At 35.0% G+C, this 14,073-nt stretch overlaps 1 protein-coding gene across 1 annotated transcript in view; it reads left to right on the top strand.

The window, feature by feature from the left end:
- Positions 1-14,073, top strand: part of LOC149781647 (neuralized-like protein 4) — a 128,887-nt gene that overhangs the window by 95,103 nt on the left and 19,711 nt on the right. Inside the window, exons 22-25 of the mRNA XM_089935716.1 lie at positions 5,957-6,073; positions 7,174-7,312; positions 11,829-11,944; positions 13,580-13,727. Coding sequence (XP_089791842.1) covers positions 5,957-6,073; positions 7,174-7,312; positions 11,829-11,944; positions 13,580-13,727 — 520 coding nt within the window. The remainder of the gene's footprint in view (positions 1-5,956; positions 6,074-7,173; positions 7,313-11,828; positions 11,945-13,579; positions 13,728-14,073) is intronic.

Here is a 14,073-nt window from a genome sequence, read left to right as displayed (position 1 = left end):
GAAACTGGGCGGTAGTTCTTTAAATCGTTATGGTCTAGTGTTGGTTTCTTCAGCAGAGGCTTGACTATGGCATTTTTGAAAAATTATGGTAATTCCCCAGATGAGAGAGAGATATTATTAACATCAGTTAGTGAAGGCAATACTGGATCTAAGCACTCAAACAGCAGTGATGTTGGAATTGGATCAAGTTCACATGACTTTGGTGCACTCTTCATCAGGATTGTATGTACAAAATCCATAGAGACAGGTTCAAATGCTGCTAATGGTTGCCACTCAAATTCTGTATCCCAACTGTATGGTGACGATGAGTCAGTTGAAATTGTGGTGTCAGTCTTATCTCTATTGGTTTGTACTTTGTCACAGAAGAAATTTGCAAACATCGACTGGAGAGAAGGTAGTTGGAAGTGGTGTAGATTTGTTCCTTGACATTAGCTTGTTAGTAATCTTGAAGAGCTCTTTGCAGCTAGAACTTTCCATCATCTTAGTAGTATAGTGGGCTGATTTCGCTGCATGGACTATATTTGTGATATTCTTCTTAGCAGCTTCATAGATTTGCTTATGAATAGTGAGTCTGGTGGAAAGTCAGAGCCTCTCAGCTTTATGGCGGTCTCTTTTAGCAGTGTGAAGCTGGTCCCTAACACTGCTATACCATGGAGAACACTTTTGAATTGATACTCTGCACTTGGTAGCTGGGGCATGTTTGTCAAGCAATGAACGCAGGCAGTTATCAAGTTGTTCAGCGGTAGGAGGTAAGCAGGCTGTTAGGTTAGCTTGGATGTCGTGCATTAGTTTGGTTCTATTTATCATACAGAGATTTCTCTTAGTAGCAGATAAAGGTGGAGGATTAGGGACTGATATGTCAAGATGGCATATAATGCAGAGGTGATCTGATGCAAGGTCATGGGATACCAGGGAGGACCATAGAATGTTATCATCAGGTCTATGAAGAATCCAGTCTAAAATGTGACCATGTTTATGGGTGGATTGGTTAACTGATTGTTTGAGGTTGAAAACATTAATGGAATCTATGAGCTTTGATGTATTTAGGTTTCCGGGACAGTCAAAGTGAAAGTTGAAGTCTCCAAGGATAACCAGATTGCCACCTATCAAATTTCCATAGTCCAGGAGATTCGGAAACTGCTCCAAAAAGAGAGAGTCAGCCAGCTTGTTTTTTCTACTAGGAGGAGGGCAGTATAGGCAGAAAAAATGGACTGACCTTTGCTCCAGTGTGAGTGTGGTTTGGACTAGTTCAAATAATGTGTGGTCGAAATTGAATGTTGTGGTGTGGTTAAGACATTTTATCATGGAGTTCTTTGTGATGACAGCAATTCCACCTCCGCAAGAATTACGGGGGAACGACTTGATTGAGTAACCAGTGAGTAACCAGTAGATCCACACACTTGGGTTCATCGCCTGATGTTTTTAGCCATGTTTCTGTCAGGAAAAAGATGTCAATATTCTGGTCATTGATAAAATTAACTATTTCTGTGCGCTTTTCCGGTGGTCCTACTGAATGGGCATTGAATAATGCAATACGCAGAGGTATCTCTTGGATAGTTGACACAAAGTTTGACGAATTAATTGGGATTTGAATTAAGTTAAATTAACGGTCAAACTTTTTTTAAATTGTCGAGTCGAAATAAGGGAGATAACTGGAATTCTTCCTGTTCAACTCCGCCAGCTTTGAAACGACATTTTTTTTTACTGCTTCTGTTTACATTTAGGTAATGATGAATGTGGTCCCAGTTCGTTTAGTCTACAGCACAATGTAGTATGGAGAGCCAAGGAGTGATCATTTAAAGCAATTAATGAGGGTCCATCGATGCATAAACAGGTTGACTGGCGTGTATCATGTGATGGCGGTTTGTTCAAAAACAGTGGAGCAAGACAGCTGAGAAAAAGTCTGTTCTCATTTCCAAAACAAGGAGATGAAGAAACATATACAAATTTAACACTCAGTACATAATGAACACAATAACGTAGATAATACAAGGCAACAAGCACAGATATTGTGAAAACGGTATTAAGAAATGGAAGAGCTGCTTCAAGCCAGTTAATCGATAGCAGCCATCTTGTTTTCAAACCCACCATTTAAGACACAATAATGACAATTTATAAAAATTTGTTTACTGGTGTTATGTTGTTGTACATTTTCTCCATATTATTATGAAAATATTAAAATAATTTTATTCGACTCATGTTTTTAATTGTGTATTTACTTTTATGATTTTCTGGTCAATTTTTTATATAATTATTTGTAATTACCCAGCCAGCTAATTACACAAAACTGGTGTAAAAAATTATGCAACTACTTACCTCACTATTCACCATGAAATGATAACAGACAAATTTTCAACACAAAAAAGGCATGTTACATATGTAATTATACGTGAAATTAAATATCTTTGACTCCTTAAACTTCATTATTTTGAGATATTTATTAAAACTGCAGAGAAGACATTATTGTAATCTTACCATGTCATAAAGTGCTAAAAAAATATCCCATTATTTTTCTTCAACTGGTGAATATCTAAAATTACATGCATTCCTATCATAATTCATAACAGGTAAAGAAACAGGTAATTTGAATTACAAAGCAACAGAAGTTACAAATTAATTAATCAGAAATAACTATATTTTCATTGAATGAAAGAGTAAATATAATCTAATAACCATGTGTGAGTAGATCATTAATTTTCAACATGTGGTGACAATTGGTACTGACTCTCCCGTAAAGTTCATCACCAACACCATTTTAATTAACAGCCCCCACGTAACCAGTCATGCTGCTGATTTCGCAATTAACACCAGGAAAAATATTGTTAAAGGCCATGATTTCATGTAATCTATTGCCAAGGAGCAGATTTATGTCATTAGTGGATAATTATAAAAACCAGGAAAAAGTGGCAAGAATTGGTCTCCAACCAGTAGAGTATAGTTTATACAACTCTTTTATATACCATAGAGTATGGCATCTACAACTCTGTGTATACACTGTAGAGTATAGTGCATACAACTTTGTATACACCATGGAGTATGGCATCTACAGCTCTGTGTATATATACACTGTAGAGTATAGCTTATTCAAGTCTGTATACACTGTAGAGTATGGCAGCTACAACTGCATATACACAGTAGAGTTTAGATCACACAACTCTGTTATACATCATAGAGTATGACATCTACAACTCTGTGTACACACTACAGCGTATAGTTTATACAACTCTGTGTATACTCTGTAGAGCAGGGGGTCTCAAACACTGGGCCCTCCCAGCCATACCCTGTAGCCTGCAAAATGATTGGTGTCACAAGGTGTGATGAGAGATAACAAAGGTGGGCCATCAAAAATGCCCTTATTCGGCCCTTTGGGTGGTTTGAGTTTGAGACCACTGCTGTAGAGTATAGTTTATACAACTCTGTGTATATACTTTAGAGTATAATTTATTCAACTCTATGTGTACGCTGTATAGTTTATACAACTCTGTATAAACAGTAGAGTATAGCTAGTACAACTCTGTAGATGCCATAGAGTATGGCATCTACAGCACTGTGTACACACTGTAGAGTATAGCTAATACAACTCTGTATATGCCATAGAGTATGGCATCTATAACTCTGTGTACACATTGTAGAGTTTAGGTAATACAACTCTTTGTATACATAGTAGATTATATCTAATACAGCTCTGTATATGGCATAGAGTATGTATCTACAACTCTGTGTATACACTGTAGAGTGAAGCTAATACAACTTTTTATGCACTGTAGCGTATAGCTTATACAACTCTGTATATGCCATAGAGTATGGTATCTACAATGCTGTGTATACACTAGAGTATAGCTAATACAACTCTTTGTATATGGCATAGAGTATGGCATCTACAATGCTGTGTATACACTGTAGAATGAAGCTAATACAACTCTGTATATGCCATAGAGTATGGTATCAACAATGCTGTGTACACACTGTAGAGTATAGCTAATATAACTCTGTATATGGCATAGAGTATGGCATCTACAACTCTGTGTATACACTGTAGAGTGAAGCTAATACACCTGTTTATACACTGTAGAGTATAGCTTATACAACTCTATATATGCCATAGAGTATGGTATCTACAATGCTGTGTATACACTAGAGTATAGCTAATACAACTCTTTGTATATGGCATAGAGTATGGCATCTACAACGCTGTGTATACACTGTAGAGTGAAGCTAATACAACTGTTTACACACTGTAAAGTATAGCTTATACAACTCTCTTATACACTGAAAGGTTCAGCTTAAGTTCAATTTTCATTTATTCACTGATTTGTAGTATTTTGATTTTCCAACTATTGAAAAGTGTGTGTGTGTGAATATATATATATATATATATATATATATATGTATATATATATATATATGTATATATATATATGTATATATATATATGTATATATATATATATATATATATATATATATATATATATATATATATATATATATATATATATATACAGTGGTCCCCCTCTTATACGGCCACCCCTTTAGCACCGGAAAGTGGCCTTATAAGACTGGTGGCCTTTCCAGAGGGGGAATAAATTTATATATATGTAATGCACATAGTACGAAAGCTACATGCTTCAAAGCATTTAATATCTTCATTTAAAAGTAACATTAATTATTAAAAGGTTCTTCTTGCTATAATAATAGACTTATTTCAACTGAATAGTTCTTATTCTTGATGTAAGCATGATATGTGAGCATGTATTATATCATGCATATTGCAGAGCCATTCAAAAACGTCATTTAAATCTTGGTACATACATAATTCACTTTCCATTGGCTCCATTTTCCCCACTGCTGCTGAATAATCTCCTTATCGGTTATGATGTTGTTCATTCGAGTCTTTTCAGCATAAAATTGTTTTATTCGAGTCTTTTTAACATAAAATTGTTTTATTTGAGTCTTTTCTACATAAAATTGTTTGGCAAGTCCACCCTCCTCACCTCACCCGATGTCGCAGAGTAGAATAACCATCTTTCTTCTAAAATAATATGTCTCCATTTATGTAATGTTAATGTTTGGTAATGATTTATTCCGATGTTGCTAATTGTATGTGATTGAATTATTCAGATGAAATTTTTGTCAAGTAGATGAAATGCCTTCTTCATAAAGGAAGTGATAAATATGTTGTCACATGATTTTTTGGTCTTTGTCTGGTACTCTGTTTTGTTCAAGTACAAGGTTAATTTCTGTTGTGTGTTAATGTACAAAATCTAATTTTAGCCTATGCTGACCCTTTTATGATCTTGACAATTATGTTTAGTTGTAATCATCAAAGAGAAGAACTCACAGATGTGTAAAGCCCAAAACTCTATCATAACATTGTTGAGCCCATTTCCTGTAAACATCGGCTTTTATAGACAATGATATAATATTAATCTTACTGTTACATGTACTTTAGTCAACACTTCTGTCAGTAACGGAAACTTGACAATGGGAGACATGTATCGATGATAGAGATAATCTGATTACTTACCTTACGTCAATGAATTAATTATTGGTTCATGATACATTTGAAGAAAAAAAGTGGCCGCTTGTGAGGGGAACATTTTACATGTTTGTACTAATATGATGGCTGCTGGTCACGTTAGAGGGGTGGCTGTTATTGAGGGGTACTTTTGAATACAAACAGTGCCAAGGAATTCTAGCCATAAGAAGCATTTGGCTGCTGGTCAGGATGTCATTCAAAAGGGTGACTACTATGTATATATATATATATATATATATATATATATATATATATATATATATATATATATATATATATATATATATATATATATATATAAGGCTGTTGTTTATAAAGCCATTAGTAACATTTGTGTGAAATACTGCAGTTGAATCTGGCCTGCTTGTGCCATCATATAAATAAATATCTATGTTAAAAAATGTCTTTCCATTCTCAGTTGTCAAAGAGAAGCAGCAGCAGCAGCAATCCAGGTCCAGTGATGTCAGCGTTGCAGTGAGAAACTGTGAATACCTGAACATATGTAACCGAATCAGGTCACAGCTTGCCCTCCCAGGTAAGGCTTGTGGAACGGTGCACATCAGAATACTTTTAACTATATAAAGTAATGTATTTTATCCCCCTCACCCTCCTCCACTCAGTAGGTAAGAGTAGATAAGATGAGCAGTGAATGCCTGAAATTTTTATCCAGATCAAAGCACAGCTTGGTTACCCAGGTAACCATGCATTGAGGAATAGGAATCATGAATACCTAAATCCTGTAATGAAATCAGCATAGCTTTCTTACCAAAGTTAGTGTACAAAACCACATGTTCAGAAAGTGTGAATACAAATCAAATCACAGCCACTGGCTGATCTAGCTGTATTCACTGTTTCTTAAAAAATCGTTATGAAAGCTTACTTGGCTGGTGTAGCTGTGACTTGATTTGGTTACAGATGTTCCAGTATTCACTGTTCCTAATCAAATCGTTTTGAAAGCTTACCTGGCATGATTTCATTATGATGTTGAGGTTGATTCCTATATTGATTTCATTATGATGTTGAGGTTGATGCCTATAATTGTATTATCTGGTTGATGCCTATGTTGATATCATTATCATGTTAAAGTTGATACCATTAATTATTTCATTATCATGTTGAAGTTGATACCATTAACTATTTCATTATCATATTGAAGTTGATACCATTAATTATTTCATTATCATGTTGAAGTTGATACCATTAATTATTTTATTATCATGAAGTTGATACCTATAATTATTTCATTATTTTATTGTATTTTAATACCATTAATTATTTCATTATCATGTTGAAGTTAATAATGTTAATGATTCCATTATTGTGTTGAGGTTGATGCCTATAATTGTATTATCTTGTTGAGGTTGATGCCTATGTTGATATCATTATCATGTTCAAGTTGATACCATTAATGATTTCATTATTGTATTGAGGTTGATGTGTGTATTGATTTCATTTTCATGTTCAAGTTGACGCCATGAATGATTTCATAATCATGTTGTAGTTAATACTTCTAATAATCTCATTATCACATTGAGTTTAATTCCTATATTGATTTCAGTATTAAAGTTGATGTCTTTAATGAGTTCATTGTGTTGTTGAAGTTGTTGCCTGTACTGAACTGATTTGCTCTTCCAGATGGCTATTTTGAACCACAGTTAAACATGTGCTTTTGTGAGACTTGCCACAAGATCCGTGGAGATGAAACATATATCAAGAAAGGCGATCCACCACGAGAGTTTGCTGTACCGTTTGGATGGTGCAAGTTCATGTTGAGGTACCCTGGTTTTTGTTTATATCTTTATTAAGTGTAAATCCTAATATATCAGCTCAGATTAGTACATTTTTCCGGTTTCTTCCCCAGCAAGGACACCTTTTTAATGAAAGCAAGAGGGGGATCACTTTACTTTGAGAGATGAAATGGTCTCATAATAGGGGAACCACTGTATTTTCAGAGATAAAGTGGCCTGATGAAGACCACTGTAAATTGAGCACACATAAAATGCCCTTATAAATAGGGGGACCACTGTACTTTCAGAGATAAAGTGTCCTGCTAACAGGAAGACAACTGTACTTTTTTATATAAAACAGCCTTATAACACGGGACAGCTTTAGTTTGAGAGGTAATGCATCCCTAAAAAGAGGAAGACCACTGCACCTTGAGAGTTAATGTGGCATCATAAGAGGAAGACCATAGCACTTGGAGAGATAACGTGGCATCAGAACAGGAAGACCACTGCACTTTGAGAGATAACATGGCATCATAACAGGAAGACCACTGCACTTTGAGAGATAACGTGGCATCAGAACAGGAAGACCACTGCACTTTGAGAGATAACATGGCATCATAACAGGAAGACCACTGCACTTTGAGATAATAACATGGCATCATAACAGGAAGACCACTGCACTTTGAGATAATAACATGGCATCATAACAGGAAGACCACTGCACTTTGAGAGATAACATGGCATCATAACAGGAAGACCACTGCACTTTGAGAGATAACATGGCATCAGAACAGGAAGACCACTGCACTTTGAGAGATAACGTGGCATCAGAACAGGAAGACCACTGCACTTGGAGAGATAACATGGCATCAGAACAGGAAGACCACTGCACTTTGAGAGATAACGTGGCATCAGAACAGGAAGACCACTGCACTTTGAGAGATAACATGGCATCATAACAGGAAGACTACTGCACTTTGAGAGATAACATGGCATCATAACAGGAAGACCACTGCACTTTGAGAGATAACATGGCATCAGAATAGGAAGACCACTGCACTTTGAGAGATAACGTGGCATCAGAACAGGAAGACCACTGCACTTTGAGAGATAACATGGCATCAGAACAGGAAGACTACTGCACTTTGAGAGATAACATGGCATCATAACAGGAAGACCACTGCACTTTGAGATAATAACATGGCATCAGAACAGGAAGACCACTGCACTTTGAGAGATAACATGGCATCATAACAGGAAGACTACTGCACTTTGAGATAATAACATGGCATCATAACAGGAAGACTACTGCACTTTGAGAGATAACATGGCATCAGAACAGGAAGACCACTGCACTTTGAGAGATAACATGGCATCAGAACAGGAAGACCACTGCACTTTGAGAGATAACGTGGCATCAGAACAGGAAGACCACTGCACTTGGAGAGATAACATGGCATCAGAACAGGAAGACCACTGCACTTTGAGAGATAACGTGGCATCAGAACAGGAAGACCACTGCACTTTGAGAGATAACATGGCATCATAACAGGAAGACTACTGCACTTTGAGAGATAACATGGCATCATAACAGGAAGACCACTGCACTTTGAGAGATAACATGGCATCAGAACAGGAAGACCACTGCACTTTGAGAGATAGCGTGGCATCAGAACAGGAAGACCACTGCACTTTGAGAGATAACATGGCATCAGAACAGGAAGACCACTGCACTTTGAGAGATAACATGGCATCAGAACAGGAAGACCACTGCACTTTGAGAGATAACATGGCATCAGAACAGGAAGACCACTGTACTTAACAGAGATAATGTGGCCTCATAATAGGAAGACCACTTTACTTTGAGAGATTGAGTGGCCTCATAAGAGGAAGACCATTTTAGAGGTACACAGCTTATTTCTTCAATGCAGCCAGACATTCAACATAGATTAAACATAGGCTGTTCTATATAATTTGGTGTGTGTGTGGAGTGCGTCCAGCATATGTATGCAGGTGGGGCGATAAAAAACAGTATGTATGTGTACAGGGAGGGGTCAAGCTTTGCCAGATTTTTGTGTACATACTAAATGGATGGCCCCGTACTGAACTCTTGATATTTCCTGAAGTGTGGTGAACTATGACCAGGTGACAAGTGTATGGATTTCCACAGAGTGAGATAGGTTTCATTTTTTTCTGTGAGTGGAATTGCAGAGCTTTTTGGTGATATACCACCTGAGAAAACTGGACTTTTTAGGGCATGTGGCTAATATAACCAAATTGTTACCCTTTATTTTAAGAATGTTTATTTTTACTTTTTTTGTTCATTTTATTCATATTGTGCAGAATTTTACTGCTTTACATTTTATTTTGTATCATGTAGTATATAATATTTACATTTATTTGGAAGTGTTTATATGCCTTCATTTATTTTTTACAAACCTGTCAATAATGGCCACCCATGGGAAAAGGCAAAACTGGCGTTTGTACACAGATGACCTCTGCACAAGTTCCCCTTTTAAATCTATTTCAGAACAAATACAATTCAACAACATTATTATCATTATTATTATTATTATTATTATTATTGTTGTTGTTGTTGTTGTTGTTTTACTATTCATCAAATGCTTGCATATAGTGTAGATCATACAGCAGGCCTTTAAATCAAATTACAAAGTGTAAGACTGCCTTGATGTAAAGGCCTGTTGTACAATTTAAACTTTCTATGACTGTCTTGATTTAAAGGCCTGCTGTATGATCTACACTTTTTAAGACTGCATTGATGTTAAGGCCTGTTGTAAAATTGAAATTTTCTATGCCTGCCTTGATTTAAAAGGCATGTTGTATGATCTATCTTTGTAAGACTGCCTTGATGTAAAGGCCTGTTGTAAAGTTTTAATTTTCTAAGACTGTCTTGATTTAAAGACCTGCTGTATGATCTACACTTTGTAAGACTGCCTAGATGTTAAGGGCTGTTGTAAAATTGAAACTTTCTATGACTGCCTTGATTTAAAAGGCCTGCTGTATGATCTATCTTTGTAAGACTGCCTAGATTTAAAGACCTGCTTTATGTTTTACACTTTCTATGGCTAATTTAATTTAAAGGCCTGCTGTATGGTGTACATTTTTTAAGACTGTTTTGATGTAAAGGTCTTTTGTACATTACATTTTTTTAAGACTGCCTTGATTTAAAGTCTTGATGTATATATGATCTACACTTTGTAAGACTGCCTTGATTTAAAGTCTTGCTGTATATATGATCTACACTTTGTAAGACTGCCTTGATTTAAAGTCTTGATGTAAAGGTGTTTTGTACATTACATTTTTTTAAGACTGCCTTGATTTAAAGTCTTGCTGTATATATGATCTACACTTTGTAAGACTGCCTTGATTTAAAGTCTTGCTGTGTGTATGATCTACACTTTGTAAGACTGCCTTGATTTAAAGTCTTGATGTAAAGGTGTTTTGTACATTACATTTTTTTAAGACTGCCTTGATTTAAAGTCTTGCTGTATATATGATCTACACTTTGTAAGACTGCCTTGATTTGAAGTCTTGCTGTGTGTATGATCTACACTTTGTAAGACTGCCTTGATTTAAAGTCTTGATGTAAAGGTGTTTTGTACATTACATTTTTTTAAGACTGCCTTGATTTAAAGTCTTGCTGTATATATGATCTACACTTTGTAAGACTGCCTTGATTTAAAGTCTTGATGTAAAGGTGTTTTGTACCTTACATTTTTTTAAGACTGCCTTGATTTAAAGTCTTGCTGTATATATGATCTACACTTTGTAAGACTGCCTTGATTTAAAGTCTTGCTGTGTGTATGATCTACACTTTGTAAGACTGCCTTGATTTAAAGTCTTGATGTAAAGGTGTTTTGTACATTACATTTTTTTAAGACTGCCTTGATTTAAAGTCTTGCTGTATATATGATCTACACTTTGTAAGACTGCCTTGATTTAAAGTCTTGATGTAAAGGTGTTTTGTACATTACATTTTTTTAAGACTGCCTTGATTTAAAGTCTTGCTGTATATATGATCTACACTTTGTAAGACTGCCTTGATTTAAAGTCTTGATGTAAAGGTGTTTTGTACATTACATTTTTTTAAGACTGCCTTGATTTAAAGTCTTGCTGTATATATGATCTACACTTTGTAAGACTGCCTTGATTTAAAGTCTTGATGTAAAGGTATTTTGTACATTACATTTTTTTAAGACGGCCTTGATTTAAAGTCTTGCTGTATATATGATCTACACTTTGTAAGACTACCTTGATTTAAAGTCTTGCTGTGTGTATGATCTACACTTTGTAAGACTGCCTTGATTTAAAGTCTTGCTGTATGTATGATCTACACTTTGTAAGACTGCCTTGATGTAAAGACCTTTTTGCTACTATTTAAACTTTCTAAGACTGTCTTGATTTAAAGGCCTGCTGTATGATCTACAATTTTTAAGACTGCTTTGATGTAAAGGCCTGTTGTAAAATTTAAACTTTCTAAGACTGCCTTGATTTAAGGGCCTGCTGTACAATTTAAATTTTCTAAGACTGATTCTTTTGCAGATTATCAAACAAAGCTCATTTGCTGAATGTAGCAGAGAAGTGGCATGTAGCATACTATGGCTGTCACATGGAGGCATTACGGAGGATACTGGATTCATGTGATCTTCATTCTCCAGGTTAATGAATGTCTTATTTCCACTTCAGTTTTGCAGTTAGTGTTGATGAAAGATTAATTTCTGAACATATTGGCAATTATTTATTACTAAAAAATAATAATTCGTCTTAGTCACAACTATAAAGGATTTTAACAGACTGATCTTAAAACAGGACTGAATGATTTTTTTTATTATTAAGTCCCAATTTATACACATCTTTACTTGACTTAGATATTAGTAATTCCCATGGAAAATTCCAATTAAGTTGTAAACCAACCTCTTTCTAGAATGTTCACACTCAAAAAGCTATGTAAGCTTGTTACAACTTACAATCATGGACAAAAGTTACCTATGTAAACATGTTGTTTGTAAATGGCAATTATCATAAAGGACAACCTACAATCTTGAGCAAACATTCAGCACATACTATAGATATGCATAATAATTTGTTTATTAACTTGAAGTAACATGATATTCAATTAAAAACTGCATTGATATTGTAACATTTGGTTATATACTTCATATAATTTGTTTATACCTTCTTGTTGAGGCATTGTACTGATTCTTATATGAATACAATGAATGAAAGTTGAGATGTGTAGACTTATTGTATTGAGATGTACAGAATAAATGTATTGAGATGTGTAGAATAATTGTATTGAGATGTGCAGACTAATTGTATTGAGATGTTTAGATTTATATTGTGTTGAGATATGTGGACTAAGGTTAATATGTGTAGACTATTTGTGATTAGAAATGTATACTAACGGTATTGGGATGTGTAGACTGATTGTATTGAGACGTATGGACTAATTGTATTGAGATGTTTAGATTTATATTGTGTTGAGATGTGTGGACAAAGATTATTATGTATATGTGTAGACTAATTGTGCTGAGAGGTGTAGACTAATTATATTGAGATGTGTAGACAACATATTGAGATGTGTAGACTAATTGTTTTGAGACATGTAGACTAATTGTGCTGAGAAGTGTAGACATTATGTTGAGATATGTAGACAACTTATATTGAGATGTGTAGACTAATTGTTTTGAGACATGTAGACTAATTGTGCTGAGAAGTGTAGACTAATTATATTGAGATGTGTAGACAACTTATATTGAGATGTGTGGACTAATTGTTTTGAGACATGTAGACTAATTGTGCTGAGAAGTGTAGACTAATTATGTTGAGATATGTAGACAACTTGTATTGAGATGTCTGGACTAATTGTTTTGAGACGTGTAGACTAATTGTGCTGAGAAGTGTAGATAAATTGTATGGAGATATGTAGAATAATTGTGTTTGACATGATGACTAATTATGCAGAGAAGTGTAGATTTTTAAGGTTCATGTGTGTGAACTAAATGTTCAGATGGTTGCTTTGTAAAGACTAAGGTTTAGATGTGTGGACTAATTGTTCGGATGGTTGCTTTGTATAGACTAAGGTTTAGATGTGTGGACAAATTGTTTAGATGTTTGCTTTGTATAAACTAAGGTTTAGGTGTGTATACTAATTGTCAAGATGGTTGCTTTTATAGACTAAGGTTCATATGTGTGAACTAATTGTTCAGATGGTTGATATGTATAGACTGAGATTTAGATGTGTAAACTAAGTATCAGATATGTAGACTAAATGTGATACTAACTTTTCACAGGTGAGACTGTCAAGGGAGGTAGTTTACTTCTGCCACAGCCCCCGCTGTTCACAGAAAAGACCCAGCCAGATGGGTGTGCAGTAAATCCAATTTCTCTTTCTCCAACAGTACGATATGCTGGCTGCAATGAGTTTGCTCCAAAGAACAAGTAATCATGTTTTTCCTTTTTTCTTGTTTTCTCAGAATTGAAGTCCAACTTTAGAGTACTTGTTTCACTGCAAGTCATTACAATTCATGTTAGACATGTTATAAATGCTCATATTGCAGTCATTAAAAAAAATGGACTTCAATTACACACCTCTCTGCTGTTATGATCTCATCTATGCATTCTTCATTTGTACTTCCAATTACACAACTTGCTGCTGTAATTATCTCACCTGCAGATTAATTTACTATTTAAGAATTTTGAAAATATCTCTGAAATCAACATATTTGGTTGATTTCTTGGACCTGGGGTTAAATCTGGAAAGTTTTCTTGTGATAAAGAGGGCCTA

This window comes from Sinohyriopsis cumingii, chromosome 15 (assembly GCF_028554795.1).
Source record: "Sinohyriopsis cumingii isolate HCF-2022 chromosome 15, ASM2855479v2, whole genome shotgun sequence".
Classification (NCBI taxonomy): domain Eukaryota; kingdom Metazoa; phylum Mollusca; class Bivalvia; order Unionida; family Unionidae; genus Sinohyriopsis; species Sinohyriopsis cumingii.
This window is presented reverse-complemented; position numbering and strand designations above follow the sequence as displayed.